Source organism: Tiliqua scincoides, chromosome 1 (genome assembly GCF_035046505.1).
Source record: "Tiliqua scincoides isolate rTilSci1 chromosome 1, rTilSci1.hap2, whole genome shotgun sequence".
Taxonomy (NCBI): domain Eukaryota; kingdom Metazoa; phylum Chordata; class Lepidosauria; order Squamata; family Scincidae; genus Tiliqua; species Tiliqua scincoides.
This window is the reverse complement of record NC_089821.1, coordinates 47,522,324-47,540,071: the sequence shown is the minus strand read 5'-3', so window position 1 is coordinate 47,540,071 and position 17,748 is coordinate 47,522,324. Positions and strand designations below refer to the sequence as shown.

The 17,748-nt window shown below is 43.5% G+C and overlaps 1 protein-coding gene, 1 long non-coding RNA gene and 1 pseudogene across 4 annotated transcripts in view; 1 reads left to right on the top strand and 2 right to left on the bottom strand.

Annotated features, from left to right (window-relative positions):
* Positions 1 to 2,879, top strand: part of AMPD3 (adenosine monophosphate deaminase 3) — a 44,643-nt gene extending 41,764 nt beyond the window's left edge. For all 3 annotated transcript variants that reach the window (XM_066639829.1, XM_066639830.1, XM_066639828.1), the window contains exon 15: positions 242 to 2,879. In XM_066639829.1, the coding sequence (XP_066495926.1) occupies positions 242 to 418 (177 nt within the window). In that variant the 3' untranslated portion in view covers positions 419 to 2,879. The remainder of the gene's footprint in view (positions 1 to 241) is intronic.
* LOC136662586 (uncharacterized) lies at positions 228 to 5,220 on the bottom strand. Its single transcript, XR_010794988.1, has 3 exons — positions 5,015 to 5,220; positions 3,748 to 3,912; positions 228 to 374 (listed from the first exon to the last, which is right to left on the bottom strand). It is a non-coding gene; the product is annotated as an uncharacterized lncRNA (long non-coding RNA).
* An 8,738-nt stretch (positions 5,221 to 13,958) lies between these two features.
* LOC136638240 (5S ribosomal RNA) lies at positions 13,959 to 14,076 on the bottom strand (annotated as a pseudogene).
* Positions 14,077 to 17,748: the final 3,672 nt, after the last annotated feature.

Here is a 17,748-nt window from a genome sequence, read left to right as displayed (position 1 = left end):
CATTTTGTACCGCAACCTATTTCCTCTGTTCTGCGATAGGCTTTTTATCTGCCGAAACAATGGCTACAGCTGGAAGATTCCTTTTTGTGACCTTCACTCTTCTTTTGTTGTTGTTTGTAGGGAGTAGGGGAAGAGGTGAACCTTTCCTGGCCAAGCTACTCATGCATTTTTATTTGACTTTAAAAATTGAAGCACTTATGAACTGGCTTCTTTAAATATCAATTTTTTTTTTTTTTTTTAGGAAAAACAGAAATTTTTAGGGATAAATTATTGCAGTGAAGGTCCTGAAGGGAATGATATTCGAAAGACAAATGTTGCACAGATTCGGATGGCTTTCAGGTATGAGACCCTCTGCAACGAGCTGAGTTTCCTGTCTGATGCAATGAAGACAGAAGAGATTACTGCACTGTCAAAATAGTAGCATTTTCAAAATCATGACACTTGCACAACTGTCAGGACAGAACTGTACAAACATAAAGAAGAACTTGAGAGGTAACTGGTGATTGGATCATGTTGCTTCAGTTTCTGCAGCAAAGCCATTTCTACAAGCACTAGGCATAAGTAGGACTACTGTCCATATGGAATTCCAAGCTCTGAAATATAGTCTTTATGCTGCATATATTTAAAAGTGCACTAAATCTAATCATAATATTTATAGTGTTTGCATCTGAGATAGCATTCTGCATTGAAAAATGAAACATGGGGAAAGCAGCTTCTAGTAGCACACATGCACCTCATTTGCCATGCCAAGTCTTAATGGCAGGCAAATATTTGGCACTTTAATCTGTGGTGTTGATAATACGGTTACTGTTGTTTTGGAGGGTATTTAACAAAAATTGCAGTGATTGCAGGGAAGTAAAAAATAACATGACCAAAGAACTACTGCATGTTTTATCTGGCTGCACAGAATAGATTCCCTGTTAAGCACTGTACTTCATCTGCATTTTTGTTTTCTTTCACACTCAAGACATACAAAGATTGGTGTCATGGTAATTTATTTTGTAATTTTATTAAATCTTCTAATGTCTGTTATATTTATAAATACACAGGTTGAGCTGGGTATTGGTTGGGAAGCAAGTATGTCTATAAAAGATGGTTCTACAGCAAATTCAAAAACTAAGGACATCCTTGCAGCCCTCCCCCTAATGCTACTTAGAAGCAAATTCCAAAACTCAAACTGTTCTTTTCCCTGCTCATTTTTGAAACTGATTCATTTTTCTCTTAGATAAATTAACAAATCCAGGCCTGTTTTAGCCCAACCAGTCTGATAGGTGTGATCGTTTTATGTAGCTTTAATTATACATTGATTATTAATCACCAAACAATACCAAAGTTAAAGGGAAACTTAGATAGTCAGGCAGTGTGACCCACAACAATATTTATAATGGCCAAAGGAGCAATGGATGATATTAATCTAATTTAAATTTTACATGATTGTAGAGTTTTATTTTTGAGGCTTGAGATGTAATCTTGGACCCTGTTACATGTGTCACAGACTGTATAGGGGTCCTACCTCCCTTCACCCCTTGCCAAGGGGATAACTCCATATGGGGGGGGGGACTGGAGAAAGGTAAATTGGGATTGATTGTACTTCCATGGCCCACCATGCAGTTGTCAGTTGCAGTCAGGGGTTTATTACACATTTTGGATGCACAAATCTCCCATTCCTTAAATCTCTTATTCCTTTGAGGGCCCTCCCCCCAGTTGAGCTCACTAAGTCACTGCTAGTGTCCTCTTATACAGAGCTCTTCCTGACTTGAGGGTTTGGGTTGCCAAGGAGAAAAAGGCACACCCAACAGGGAATCCCTTTTAAGGTGGATGTTAAGGACTCGGTAAGCTGCACAGTGAGGTAGTCATTCCCGACTTCTGCTTGCCAGGGAGGCTTCCTGATGAAGGTTTGGGGAGAGCTTGCTTCTCCCCTCCTCCACTGTTACTCTTTTCTTCTTGCTCCGTTTTACTGTCCTGTCTTCTTTCTTGTTCTGGGTGTCTGCATTTTCCTTCTTATCTCTCTATTCCCCCAAGCCATTTGCGGTACTTCTTCTTTTCCCCCTTCCTTGTCCTTCTGGCAACCTAGATGCCTCATTCTGCCTTTCTGGCTCTCCCTTCACCATGCTCTTCCCTTGTCCGGCTACACTCAGATTCTCTCTCTCTCTCTCTCCCCCCCCCACTACATTTAATGTTGCTGGCTTCTTTCCACCCCCTTCCTATCAGTTGTCCTGGCCAACTGCTTCTGCCTACAGTCAGCTTTAGGATGTCCAGGACTGATATCTGCAGACATCTTGGAGCCATCCACTTGGCCAGGTTATGGCTACATGGCTAGAATCCCATGGACAGTAAAATAAAGTTACGTAATAATTTTAAATGTGTGTTTACAACAGTACCTTGACTTTCATCCACTTACTCTTTGAGCCATTTTCAATTATAACTACATTTCAAATTTCATCCATGTGCTTTCCTCTTTAGTCTGATTTCATCCAACTTTCTACTTCATTCATATGTTTATTTTTCTTTTATTTCTATTTACTGAGGTTTTGCATGTGTTATATAACTATTTATTTACGTTTTTGCCAGCCAAAATAAATTTGCAAGCAAAATAAGTCTATGCTTTGACATTCATCCTTTTTTTTTTACTTTCATCCATGATGAAAGTACAAGGTATTGCTGTATATGGAAATAGACCTATTCTGAAATACATATATTTAGATATTGTATACCAAATGTTTTTACTTTTAAAACAAATGAGTTAGCAAAATAACTAATTTGCCTTGTGTGATAAATATTTTTGCTTGGTCATTTCTTTATGGGTTTAAAATACTATTCATTCAGAGAAAAAATCCAGCTATGCTACTTGCATTAAACCCACTGAACAAAACAAGTCATACCAAGCCTAGTGGATGTCTCAGTTTGGTACTCTGAATTCACATTCCTTAGAAATTTAAACTATTAAAGAGTGTTTTTGGCCTAGTTCAACAGCTATATGTGGCCACTGAGGCATGCTGACATAAAATAAGTCCCCTTGTTCTGTGGAAAAGGGTTTGCATTCAGTTTTCCACTTACTCAAAGATAAACTAACAGTTGCTTAACAGCTGACTTAGGGCCCAATCCTATCTAATTTTCCAGTGCTGGTGCAACTGTGCCAGTGGGGCGTACAATGTATCCTTTGGTGGGGAGGCACTCAAACATTTGTCCCCTTACCTCAGGGCTGCATTGCAGTTGCACCAGTGCTGGAAAGTTTGATAGGATTGCAGCCTTAGGCTATCCACACTTTCCTGGGAGTAAGTCCAGTTGACAATAATTGTGTGGAGCTTACTAACATTGGTAGTTGTATGTACAATGTGTGATGGATCTAGTTGCTTGTGTGGTAGTCATCTAACACTTTGCCTGTGGAAAGTAGAATAAGATGTACTTATTACATTCTGTGTGGCATATAGGCATTATGAATGGTGGATAGTTAATTTTGCAGCCCTATGACAATTTGAAAGACAATGCTAAGAAAGTTAGAGAGTTGCAAGCACTTATGCTTGCTACATTCTGATCCAATTGATTAAATCCCTTGTTCTGTTTTGCTCTAGAATCTGTACAACTTTAACACTGCTTGTGCAGCTGCTCCAATTTTATGACTGCAAAACCATTTACATAATGTTGCATTTGATCCAGAAAATGTGTACTTTGAAGCCATTTCCACTAGCAGACAATGGGACTTGCTTCCAGATTAATTTGCCCTGATCCAAGGAGGGTAATCCATACCAGGCTTATACCAGAAGCAACCCAGGCTTTTGCAGATGGTTCCTCTTCTGAATCAGGAATCTTTTTCGCAGAAAGGTTTTGCAAACACAGTTCCCATAGTTAGATCCAGCATCCGGAACAATAGATGGTTGGCACTGTTGGGCTTTGATAGTGCCACTCACCTGTCTGGGGTGAAGGTGGGGCAGCAATCAACACTCCTCTTCCGATCCTCTCTTATCAGCATTGTCAAAACTGACAGACCTAACTATTTGCACATAAGTAGCATACTGCTATTTTTGGAACAGGACTCTTGCATTTAGGATTAGGCTATCATTTATATTAAGCACAATAGTATTCAAAAGGAACTCTTCATTCTTTCAAGGTTGTTTTTCTCGTATTTACATTTTTATATCTTGCACTGATTCAGTGATAGAACACTTTTTTTGTTTCTGTATACATTTTTTTTGTTTCTGTATACTTCCCTTCAAATTTTCCCTCAGTTTCTGCACTGCAGGGATATTAATTTGTAGTCTGCATTTGCTCTACAGGCTAGGAATGTGCATAGGATTCAGCAGCAAAGTCTGCAGCCATCTCCACCTCCCTCTCTGGCCCAATACTTCCTCTGGCACACCCTCCCCTGATCCTGAAAAGCCTCTCCCACTGCCCACAGAAACACTTACTGCTGGCTACTGTGCGGGGTTGTTTTTTGGTGATGAGGTTCAGCACCGACTAGTATGAGCCTTAGCCTTTCCTGAGGACCAGTGCAGAAGTGCATTATGGCACTTTTGCAACGATTGCCCAGGAATAGGATCAGGCCCTTCATTGTGTTAACAACTTCAATCTTTCTTGTATAAAACAGTTTTGGGGCACAATCCTAACCTGGTCTACTCAGAAGTAAGTTCTACTTTGTTCAATGGGGCTTATTCTTAGGAAAGCGTGATTAGGATTGTAGCCTTGGATTTATTTCAATCTAATTTCCTGCCTTGTTAAGACCACTGGTTCTCACACATTTAGCACCGGGACCCACTTTTTAGAATGAGAATCTGACAGGACCCACCAGAAGTGATGTCATGACTGGAAGTGACATCAAGCAGGGCAATTTTTTACAATCCCAGGCTGCAGTCCTCCCCACACTCACCCAGGGGTAAGTCCCATTGACTATCATTGTTAAAAGCATCTTCATAATAGCCTGTTGAAAGTACAAATCTGTGACATTTCCCCAAATGCAGTCACAGACCATCAAGTCTAACATATTAAAAATAAAATATTGAAATGAATGGGGACCCACCTGAAATTGGTTTGCGACCCACCTAGTGGGTCCGGATCCACAGTTTTAGAAACACTGGGGAGGGGCAGCTCTTTCCCTCCCTGTGGAGTCTGTTTGGGGGGGCGCAAAGCCCCCTCCCCACCTGATAACCCTAAGTCCAGCTCTGTGGGGGGAGCCCACCCTCTCCCCTCCGCTTCCGGTTCCAGCGGGAGAGCCTAATGACGGGAACGCCCACTTGGCCTAGTAGACCCAGCCGGGCTGACAGCAGCTCCTGCTCGGCCAATTCCAGGCGCGAGGGTGCGCCGGGAAATGTAGGCCCCGGAGAAGGGCTGCACATGCGGAGGAGGGAGGGGGAGGAATTAGAAGCCCTCTGCGACTCCTGTCAATCAAGCAGGCGAGCGAAGGGGACGGGAGGAAGGTGAGGCACGGCCGCGGCTCTGCGCATGCGCGGGTTCGGGTTGGGCGGGGCGGAGCAGGGGCGCTCGCGGTTCCTCCGTCCCCGTCCCGCTCCACGCGTGCGCAGAGCCTGCGAGGGCGCTACTTCTCCCCCGCCGCGCCCCACGCGGCAAGACAAGTGTCCAGGGATTGAACGTGTGAATATGAGAGGAGGGTGGGCAGAAGCGGGGGAGCCTGGAGAACACGGGGGTGGGGCCAGCAGGGGGAAAGCCGGCCCCCCTGAGGCCTTTGAAGCAAGACGGGGTCCCTCTTAGCTCAGGCAGACTTTGGATTCCTTCTGGACTGGGAGGCCAGCAGGAGGCTCGGGGTGGACGGAGGGCTGCTCCCCAGTCAAACCTCCTGCCCTGTGCTGCTGGGCGGCAGGTGTTCAAGGGGCTCCACAGCACCGCCACGCACCAGCTCAAGCACTCGGGTCCAGCTGCAAGCGTGGTGAAAACTCAAAAACTCCGGTGGTGGGGGAGGGGGTGGGGGAGGCGAGCCCTCCTCACTCCACAGCCAAGATGGTGCAGCAGTGGGTCAGGAGCTAGGCTTTGATTTGGATGATCCAGGTTCAAATCCAGGGTGGTGCAGTGGGTGGGGAGGCAGAACCTCACCAATGGTTGCATTCTATTTGTAGTGTATGATACCCTAATTCACCTAAACGGGACTTTCTGCAGAATAAATTTGAGGTCTGCTCTATTGTTATTACTTAGTTTCCTGGGGCATGGAGGCCAGATCCAGCCTCTGTGGCGGCAAAGGAAGGTTATCACCCGCCAAGCTTGGTTGGTGCAGGGATCTGGGGGTGTGTGTGGGGAGGGTGGGAAGGGGGCATTTTGGGGTGGGGGAGGGTGAGTGATGGATGGGCCCGTAGGTGGGTGGGTGGGGAGTGAGGGGCGGGGCCAGGATCTGGCAGTTATGCTGGATCGTAGCCCCATTCCTGGGCAACACAGCGGCTCCAGACTGCTCTGTTCTGCCCGGATCTGTGCCACCTCTTTAAGGGTGCAATCCTAACCCCTTATGTCAGTACTTTCCAGCACTGGTATAGCGGTGCCAATGGGACGTGTGCTGCATCTTGCAGTTGGGTGTCACTCACGGAGGCCTCCTCAAAGTAAGGAAATGTTTATTCCCTTACCGCAGAGCTACATTACCCTTATGTCGGTGCTGGAAGCACCGACATAAGGGGTTAGGATTGCACCCTTAAAGAGGTGGCACAGAGCCATTGGGGCCAGTGCAGTTCTACCCAGGGTAAGGGAAATTTTTTCCCCTTGCCTTGGGCTGAGCTTCAGCCAACCCAATACTTGTGCTAGATACAGTTTTGGGCTGTATACAGCTGCCTGTATTCAGCCCGATACAGCTACCTGTTCCAGGGCAAGTTAGGATTGTACAGCAGGTTTCATTTTATTCAAGAGTTGAGACAAGGGGCAAAGCATCCCAAAATATAATTGCATATGCCCACTTAAAGGACATAAGAGAAGTAACTGCAGGAACATAGGGAGAAGCAGAGGAACAAACTTCAAGAACAAACTATTTTGTTTGGAACAAACTAATTTGTTGGGAATCCTCTCCAGTCTGCAAAACCACCCCATGATGCAATGATGTGTCTGAATCAGCTGTTTCCTTGGCTACATTCCCAGAAGAGCTGGTGCAATTCCTCATGATGCTCCAAGGGGTGTTATAGGAACCTAGAACCTTGCCTTATACCAAGCAAGGCCACTAATTCAGCACTGCCCACACTGACTAGCTCTCCAGGGATTGAATCCAGACCCTTCCTGCCTCCCTGATTATGGTTATAGTTCTGCTTCTGCAAGGAAATATGAGCTTCATGGAAGGCTGTAAGTATCTCCTACAATGCTCCCCAGGATGTTCCTTGCCCTGCCCATCATTCTGTCTTTATCTTGGAGATATTCCTGCTTGACTTTGCACATTCTTCCCTGCTGTTCTTTATGCTTAGAAATTCTTCTCTGAACACCTACCAGGTACTCACTCACTCCAGAGCATAACCTACGTCTTCTGTGAATGCTTTGTCTTTATCCCCAACTGAAATGAGACTTAAGTACAGATACAGGTTGAGCCTACTTATCCCCCAGAACCCTGATGAGCCAGATTTGGCTCAACCCAACGGTAACTGGAGCTGTGCTCTGGTCACATCTGGAGCTTTAGTCATGTTCAAAGCTCAGTGGGCCCCAAAATCCATGTAATTTGATATCATGCAGAATTTGATATCTGAGAGGGGTCCAGGAACAGAACTCTTGCAGTTAAGTCACCACCTGTAATTGCATCTGCTTGTATTCAATGTTTGCTTCCCTTCCCTTTCATTTCTTCTCATTCTCTGTTGTCATCCCTCCTGTATAAATTATGACTGTAGGCTGTTTGTGGCCTCTGTTTTCCTCTTCAACTTCCATCCAGAGCTATACAACAATGGGTCTGTATACAAATGTTGTCTATATAAACATGGGGGGAGGGGGGAAGCCAGAATGGGGAGATAATGGGGATAAGGAGGAGGGTGGGTCACACCAAGGGAAGGGGTGGGTTTGGCAGCAGCAGTGCCTGCCAATCCCCTTCCTGGCCTCAGTGCCTGACCCCCTTTCCGGCCTCACTCCACCTTGACCAGTCCACATGGGCTTGTACCAGCAATATTGCTGGTGCAGGTCTTAGTAGACTGGCAGCCGCGGTCAGGGTTACCCCAGGATAAGGGAACAAACAAATGCTCCAAGAGAGATTTTCCAGGGCCGAAACACCCTTGCAGGATGCAGCAGACACCATGCTGATGGGGAGTTAAGACTGGGCTGCCTGTCACTATGCTACACCAGCTAGTATTGGTGTATTGTAAGAGAAACAACTTAATATTCAAACACACTCATTTTCAAAATGTCCCAAGGTCTAATCATGTTTTCTGGGTTAGACAAACAGAATATGACATTTTTCTTACCTGTCTATACTAGAATTCTCCCTAATTTCAGCATTTGTTTTAAAGTGTGTAACACAAAGCCAGTCTCCTGTGTATCTCTCTCAACTCCTCAGCCACACAATTGTGGAAACTTTTATTAAACAATCAGATTTAATAGTGAGGCTTATCTCAGCTATCTCAAGTGAAATAGGGACAAGGAAAGAAAGAAAAAACCTCTGAACAAGCTCAGCATACTATAACTTATTTTTACCACCTCCTTATAAAGTTATATACCAAGTAATAAAACTGTTTCCACAAAAACAAGGCACTGAGGATCTTTAAATGGGACTAAATTAATAGAGGTTCTGCACAAAAATTGGAACATTTAGATTGCATTTCCAATCTAATTTCCCTTATAAATATGTCTTTGCTGGAGAGATGAGAATCACTGTTCACTTTGTTTTCTCCAACTGTCTCACCTCTCCTTACAAAGTTCAGACTGCATTCCGTCCTTCCTTAATTCCTAGTGCTCACAAGGCAAGTCATAAGTGAAACCAGAATAAGTTTTTAATAGCATGGAGCTACATTCAAAAGCATTACATGTTTTTTCCCTGTAGCGCAATCAGGAACGCACATATGTGAAATGCTTCTGTCCAGCACATAAAGCAGAGAAAGAGTAATGTAAAGATTTTTAATGTTACTTCACTTCATAATGAATGAACAGTTATATCTTGGGTGTACTCTCACCACGCAAATCACATCAATCTCGTCCTACTTAATACAATGCTAGATTTTTAAAAATATATCCATATCCACACACAAAAAATAAATTTTTTTGTTAAAACTGTTTTCCTGGCTTCCTCCTGTTCCATGTTCCTGAAGCAGTTGCAATATATTATTAATTTAGATTTATAACCCAAAGCTATCCCTCAAGTCTTGAAAAAGTAACAATATTTATTTCTGTATCTTCACAACAACCCTGTGAGATAGGCTGCTACTATCCTCAATCTGCCAATAGGAAACTAAAGTTGAGATTTAAGTAATTAGCCTAAGGCGAGCATAGCTAAATTGGAATTTCAAGGTCGTGTTACCAGTCATTGCTTGACAATTACTTCCACAGACACATTTTGAAATAGCACCTGGTACTTACAACAGGTGAGCACTGACTTCTCACCCTGTATAAAAACTAGAATTGGATGAGTTTTAAATTCACAAAAATAAGAGTGCAGTTGGCTGTTTTGTTCTAATTAGTTACTTTTTAATTTGCGCCATATATTGTTTTATTTTCAGTATTGTAAGCTGCTTTGCACTGCAGATTATGGGGAAAAAAGAGGAACAGATTAAAAAAATAATTGTACTGAGTCAGTGGTTTCCCAAACTCCTACAGGGGAGTTGGGAACCTTGTAATTCTTTGTGGGGGGCAGTAATGGCAACAAGTTGCAATAGCAAAACTGGATGCAGGTTGCAATTTGAGGTAAAAGCTGTTTGGAGCAGCAGGGAGGCCTGCAGAGGGGACAGTGAGCTTCCTGCACCCTGCCAAAGGCCAGCACTACCCCCCAGGTATGTAAAGAAGCCCTTTGGTTGCATCACCATCGTGATAACTGTGGTGCTATCATTGCCATTGCTGCAGGGCCACTTCCCTTAGGGGGAATGCCCTGCTTCCAGTTCCCCCCACAAGTTTGGGTGGCATTTGCCTTTTCTCTGGCATTCACCTCTGTTTTGCTCCCGCCACCCAAAATGGCTTTGAAGGGGAGGAGCCCCTTGCATGTTGCAGTGAGTTTTCCTGCAAAACTTAGTGCTTTGCACCCTCTAGCTGTACCACTGGTGGTATTAACTTTTTTGAAGACAAATCACCATTAAGCCATTTCTACCCAATGTTGCATATACACAACAGGGACCAAATGTGTATACCTGTGGGCTGGGCAAAAATGGGTTAAAATTGAAAACAGTTGCACCCAATATGGGTTCATAATAGTTAGTGATCACCACTGTGGAATTTCACTGTGGAATGGAGCGGTATGTGGCTGTGGAGCACTCAGCAATCATGTCATGGTTACCACTGCGTTCTGGAGCACCAAGAGGGAAGCTGCACAGGGTGTTGATTGGGGCTGGGAGGCTGCACAGCTTACAGGGAAGGCTGCAGGTAAGTACCGCAGACACCCGCCTATAAGTTGATCCCACAGATAAGTCAAGGGTAGGCTTTGATAAAGAAAACCCATGGGATTTTATGTGACCCTCGGATAAGTCAGGGGTTAAATTTAGGGGGGTGTCTGAGTCTGACTAATTTTGTCTGATTAGCCCGATCCTGAAAAATAACCTACCAGTAATTGTTATCTAAGAACTGTAGTCACTAATTTATTAAAAACATAGTATTAAAAACACAGTATACATACATGTATACATACATAGTATGTATACATACTATACATATATACGTACATACACACACTATTTTTAATACTGTTTTTGCTATACAATGTATACATACTATACATAGTATACTATACATAGTACATTGTATAGCAAAAACAGTATTAAAAATAGTCTTTAATTTATTAAAAACTGATCTGTCTCATAGATCATAAGATACATTTTTATTCACTAATTCTTAAAATTGTATTCTTAACCATTTGGAAACACTATCAGAGTAAGGCCACAATCCCATCCACACTTTCCTGGGAGTAAGCCCCATTGACTTTAAGGGGACTTACTTCTGAGTAGACAAGCCTAGGATTGGGCTCTAAGTACACTGGAAACAGCATACCAGTATTACCATTAATGAAATCCTCCTTTAAAGTGCCTGGTGCCTTAAGCCAAAGGCTCTACGTAGAACACACAACTGGGAGTGTGCAATTCAGTTCACAGTAGAGAGATAAGCAACAAGGAGTGACTGAGCAAGTGCAGCTGCACATAGTTGCATCTGATTTACTTGGAAGTAGACCTTCTGTGGAAGAAGGGCAGCAGCACCTCTGGGCCTCATGTGGAGTTCCTGGCAGCTACATGTCCTGCCAGCCTGCACCCAGCCGCTCCCCTCATCGTGCCTTGAGCTGGAGGAGCCCCGGCATGCGGGGCAGACGGAGGGGGCCATTTGCACCTGGGTTGGGGGGCACTTAGTAGGAGGATGGGCAGCTGTGTCTCCCCCACAGGCTGCACCCGGCCAGAAGCACCTGGAACCTCGGAGGAGCCCCGGAGGGGGCAAGGCATGCGAGGGCAGCCTACGAGCGATGCTCCCTCGCTTCTCACAGCCCTCCGTTTGACTCCCTGCCACAGTCCCGCTGCCTGCGGGGTCAGGGAGCGGAGCGGGCACGCCCTGGCTACTGCCGAGAGCAGGGAGCACTGGGGAGTGACCTGCGGCCAGCAGGGAGGGAGGGAGGCGCTGGAGGGCACCTGGCAGGGAGCAGCGCAGGACGATCCCCGCGCGCTCCCTGCCCTCCATTGGGGCAGCCAGGACGCCCCCCGCTCTGCTCCCTGCCCCTGCGGAGTGGGGTGTGCACGTGGAGGGCTCTGAGAGGGTGTGGGGGAGCTCCAACAGGCAGGCTGACCCCCCCATGCCCTGCCTACTCCCAGCTTCCAGGCGCGACACGCAGGGTGCAGGCTGGGGGGAGGCGCAGCTGCCCATCCTCCTACCAAGCCCCCCCCTGCAAATGGCTCTCTCGCCCCCCCTCCACTGGGTGACTGCGGAGATAAGCGGAGCAGTTCTCCCGTGCGTTTGGGGCACAAATTTATCGCCATATAGGCGAGTATCTATAGTATGTGTTGCCAGTGAGGTTCCTAAACTGGTCACACTCACTGTACAAACGCAATAGCACTAATTTTTCCTTGGTGAGACAATCAATTCTTGAGCAACTCTAATATCTTCACCAGGAACAAAAAATTGCCACTGCTTAGCAGCAATTACTACAGTATGGTTGTGCTTGCAGATCTCTGCTACAGGAGAATTAATAAGCAATTTGGGTATAATGAGTTCTGTGCATCTCACAAATGAATGGACCTGAGCTTTGGGTTTTCACGAAAGTGCAACCTGCAACCTCCAGCAGCCCTCTTGAGATCATGAGCCTCCCAATGTGAAAGGCCTGTGAGCACCACTTTTCAGATCAGCACAGAAAATGGGGCATCAAGGCCCATCTGGCTGTGGTATTCTGCTTCTATGCAACAAGTCATTTGGTTCTGCAGTAACCAAAGCAAGCAAGCATAATCAGCAAAGCCTGAAGTGAACAGTGTGGCTGCATATGCAATTCACAAGGTGTGGCGGCCCAGAGTAACTGCCTGAATAGGGATTAAAGTAATGGAGGATGCAGGAACGGAGCTGGTGGTCCAACCACAGGTCAGAAATACAGTCATGTATTCCTAGTGTTCCATGACTGAAGAAGAGTCACAATCACGTAGATTGCAGACATGCAGGTCCTGACCTCAATTCCTGACATCACCAGGCACGGAAGAGAAAAATTGCTGTCTGAAATCCCAGAGAAAGTCCACCAGTCACTGTCAATATTGAGCAAAATGGACCAATGCTCTGACTATGTCAAATCATTTCCTAAGGGTTGAAGAACTAATCTAACTTCACTAAACTAGATATCAGCTGAGCTACTTCCAATAGTGGAGGCCCGAATTAACATAACTGGACATGCTTTCTGGTGGTGTCCAGGAGCCTTTCTGAGGCCTACAGAGGCCAGGTGTGGAGTTTCCACAGCAGAATTCTGTCCAGAGCAGTTTCAAAGGTACTTCTGGTTTTCACTAAAAACCATTTAAACTGTTCCAGGTGGCATTCTGAGGACTGTGGAGGCTGCATGCAGCATCTATGGGCCTCAGAAAAGCTCCAAATGCAAATTCTGCAGTGGCACCAGGGAGAGAGTGAAGGCCCTTACTGAGGACACAGGAATGTCATCAAGGCTGCTGTGCTCAGGGGGAGTTGGTGTCATACCACTTATACCATCAGCATACCCCTTCAAGTTCAAGAGGCTGCAATTCCCCCTCAAGGTGCTGTTTATACTATGACCCTCAACAAGTCCCAGGAGCAGTCATTGAAGGTTAACTTGAGTGAGGACTGCTTCTCTCATGGGCAGTTCTATGTGGCCTGCTTTATAGTAAGCTCATCCAGGAGCCTGGTGACACTAGCACCTAAGGAGATAACCACCAATATGGTTTACAAAGAGGTCTTTAAGTAGAGAACCAAAGGTTGTAGGTTTTTTTCACAATTTTTTTTCCACAATCTTCTCTTGGTTACTTAATCAAATGTTATACTTCAAGTTTCACTTCATTTTTTCTGCATCAACAAACATGCTGTGCTTTATTCAAGCTACATTTTTTCTTAATTTGTTTTCCTTTACTTTTGCAAGTATCTTTGCAAAGCATAGGTATTATGCTATTATAGAACAAAACCAATTCAAAATACAAAAATAAAATTTATTAAACAAAAAATTTGATGGAACCATGACTTTCAATAATTACAGGGTGTTGTGCTAAATTTCAATTGTTTATTGCAATCAAAGGAATGTTTATTGGAGTAAAAATGAATTTAAAGTAAATACCATAGCAAAGCACAGGTATCACGCTAATAATACTATAACATGAATTAAGAATTGTTATAAGATCTTCAGAATATGGTATGGTTGGCAATCTTCAGTCTTGAAAGACTATGGTATAAGCCTACAGCACCTGGTATTCCCAGGCGGTCTCCCATCCAAGTACTAACCAGGCCTGACCCTGGTTAGCTTCCAAGATCAGACGAGATCGGGCATGTACAGGGTAACCTGCCGTAATGTACTCTTCCCTTGGTAAGTACGTCAAACTTGGATAGATATTTCCAGTACTCAGTGTTGAATGTGCATTCCAAGTCTTCAAAACACTTTAGAATAAGCAGCAAATAATTGGGTGGGTAGGTAGGGAGAGGTAAAACAAAGATGAGACCTGCTTGGATCCCACACAGACAACAAGACTTCAGAACAAGTGTGGCATTACACAACTTACATAGGTAAACATAGGATGCTACTCAGTGTCCTGCAAATTTAACTTGCAACAATTCTGTCAAGTTTATTAATGTACACTATTACAATTGAAAATCCTTTTGATTAACGTTTAACCATTGGAAAGTTAACTGTAGTGCAGCCTTGTTTGCTAGAGTACCAGTGCTACAAGAACTTACGTGCCCTGCTGGATAAGGCAATGGGACTATCTAGTCCAGCTTCTTTATCTCACAGTGGCCCACCAGATGCCTCAGGGAGCACCCAAGACAAAAAGATACAAAAAGCATATCCTGCTGCTACTCCTTTCCATCTGGCATTCAAATTGTTACAAGGGTCATGGCCCTAGGATTAAATTAGTCATTTCTTATAGATTTTGAGGTGCTGAACATGGATATGACAATGAAAATGCAAAATTGGCTATGGTTTGTGAGAGATCCACAATAGACACATACTGCTAAGTGCCCACTTCTTTCCCACTAGCAGTATGCAGTGTGTTTAGTTTCTCCTAACCTGGAGCCAATGAACAGATTTCATTGTCATTTTCATCATGTTGAAATTAGTAAAGATTAGCTATTTTCATTTCAGAGGCAAATTATGCATTGTCCAGTGCTACCTCTAAAACGCACCAGTTGCATATAGTCAACATGGCTTGTAACCTATGATGGACTTTTCCTCCATAAATCTGTCCAATCTCCTTTTAAAGACATGTCAGATGCCATCACAACATCCTCTGGTATGGAGTTCCAGACATTAACTGTTGGTTAAAGAAGTATTTTCTTTGTTCGAACTCTGCGCTCAATTTTAGTGGATGTCTTCTGGTTCTGTAGCAGTGCGAGAGGGAAAATAACTTACCCCTATACATCCCAAACATAATTTTATATGTCTCAATCATGTCCCCTTTTAGGTGCTTTCTTTCTAGACCAGGGCTGTACAAACTTTTTGGCAGGAGGGCCACATCAACTCTCAGACACTGTGTTGGGGGCTGGGAAAAAAAATTAATTTGTATTTAAAATTGGAATAAATTTACATAAATGAATATATTAGAGATGGAATTTATATGAATGAATAAGGTCTTGCAATAACTCAAGGTCTATAAGAGGTCGGCCTTTCCTTTGCTACCACTTCACAGATGTGAAACAGCAAAGCAGCAGAGGGAGCCCTCGGCCTGCAGCTCACGCGAGAGGTCAAACATTTGGCCCTTGCACTGAAAGTAGTCATGTTGGGCCAGTGTGGGCTCCAAGTCTCCAGAGGGCCAGAGGCAAGCTGGAGACTGGGGACTCCCCTTGGGATGGACTGGGGGTTACTGAGGTCCACAAATGGCCCCTGGGCCGGGGTATGAGCACTCCTGTTCTAGACTGAAGAGCCCCAAACAGTGTTGTCCTGCATTTAAAATCCTGCCTTCATTCATGAAGCTGGGAAGACATACAAATATTCTGTCATATACTAAAACTCATTTGAACAGAGATGGATCTAGACTCTGGAGGAAAAAAATATGAGCCCTTTTACACAAAGATGGAGGAAACCCAAGGATTTATTGCACAATATTCATAGCAATATAATACATTGGAAGGCTTGTAGCTATTAACAGTCTTTATCAAGCCCTTAAAATATTCACATTAATGATAAAATAAAGGAAAGCAAACTTTCTCTGCTCTAACGGCAAGATTTTCCCTTGCAGAAAATCCACTATCATAGTTAATACCTATCAGTTTGAAACTGACAGTCTTCCTTTTCCATTTGTCAGTTAATACTACTACACACAAATCCTGTTTAACAATGAGTTTTTAGTGGTAACACACATTATATTCTTTATAGCTTCCAGCAGCCTTGTAGACTCTGTCTGTCTGTCTGTCTGTCTGTCTGTGTGTGTGTGCTCCCTGAGCCTTGGGCAAATGCTTGAGGGGTACACTTGCAGCTTACCTCAAATACTCATGAGTTCTCCCTCTCTTGTAACCTCAAAGGGCAAGCAGCTCTTTGATGCTAGAAGAGGCATGAGCACTATATCACTAGACTACACTGCAGAAAATCAAGGAGGGGAAGAGAAATTGGAACTATAGTAGCATAGGTGAATCTAACATTGAATGAAGCACTACCCTTAAATAATTTGCAAGGCTGATCTACAGTACATATACTTTACAAGGCACACATTACAGTACTTACATCACTGTGTGCATTATTAGATTAATTTAAAAAGCTATACACACTATAAATTTTACATATATTTTCACTTTACACCTATTTACAAGCTTTGATGTTACTGGTGCTAGAACTGCATGTGCCCTGTGGGTAATTTATAATGTGCTTCACCAGACTGTTGTCTATAGAGCCATAATTTTCCTCAGTTGTGGCATACAGGATTGCCTGAAATTTATTTAAGTGTGTCATGAAAAAGCAAACATGTTCTGAGGATTTAAGTATCTATAATGTTTGTGCCGCAGTAAGAAAATGTGGAACTGTGTCCCTTTAACGATATCCAAATTAATCTTGAGTAGAGGAAGACAAATAATAACTTCCTTTGTTTAAAATGTCAGATGTCAAAGTATTAGGCACTGCCAGTACACCACCACCAATTCCAAACCACTGCAAAAATGATTATGCCTGATTTTTTCCCCACTCAGGAAATACAAGAAATCTTTGTATTCTATTATGAGCCTGAAAATCTATTTAAAATCAAATGGCAGCAAGTGATCTATTGCCAACATGAGAGTTCACAAGTAAAAGCTCTCTGAATTCACTGCTAAGAACTGCTATCCAAATCCTCACTTAAGTACATTACATTAGATGGGGAAAGTGCTCTGTTCATGTTTAAAACAAACTAGGATTTGTCGCAATGTTTGAATCCAGCTGATTCCATCTTCTAACCAGCTTATGAACAACTAGGATATGAAACTATTCAAGCATAAATTCTTGTTCATTAAATCTGATTAGAATAAACAGATGATTCTGTTACATTCACGTCACAGAAAATTCCTGTTTATTAAAAACCAGAACTGGAAATTTAAAAACCTCTCTCTTGAGCATAAAGAAGAACAGGAATCATACCAGCCAAGGATCTTGAGAGTCACACAGAACCATGATTAAACCATAGTTCCATGCAACATCTTATTCAGGCAGTTATAAATCTGCAATTAATGGTTTTAGCCTTAATACATCTGCAAGACTTTAGTGGGGATAGCAGAGTAGTTCTATAATACACCAATATCAGACAATTCCAAATGAGATAGTTATTAATCCACCCTTCCAAGAACACACCAGACTTCAAAACCTTTTCTCTAACACTGAAGACAGGTTTTTAAAATACAAGTACTACTAAAATACAGATGAGATTTTGCTGCACCAACACTCCTGAGAACTAGTAGAGGCTTCAGAGTTATAGATTCTGTGAGACTTTAAAGCAAAGCTATCAGGATTTAAAAACAAGATATTCCTTCTTGTTATAAGAAAGCATATTGCACTTGCAGAAGGGAATC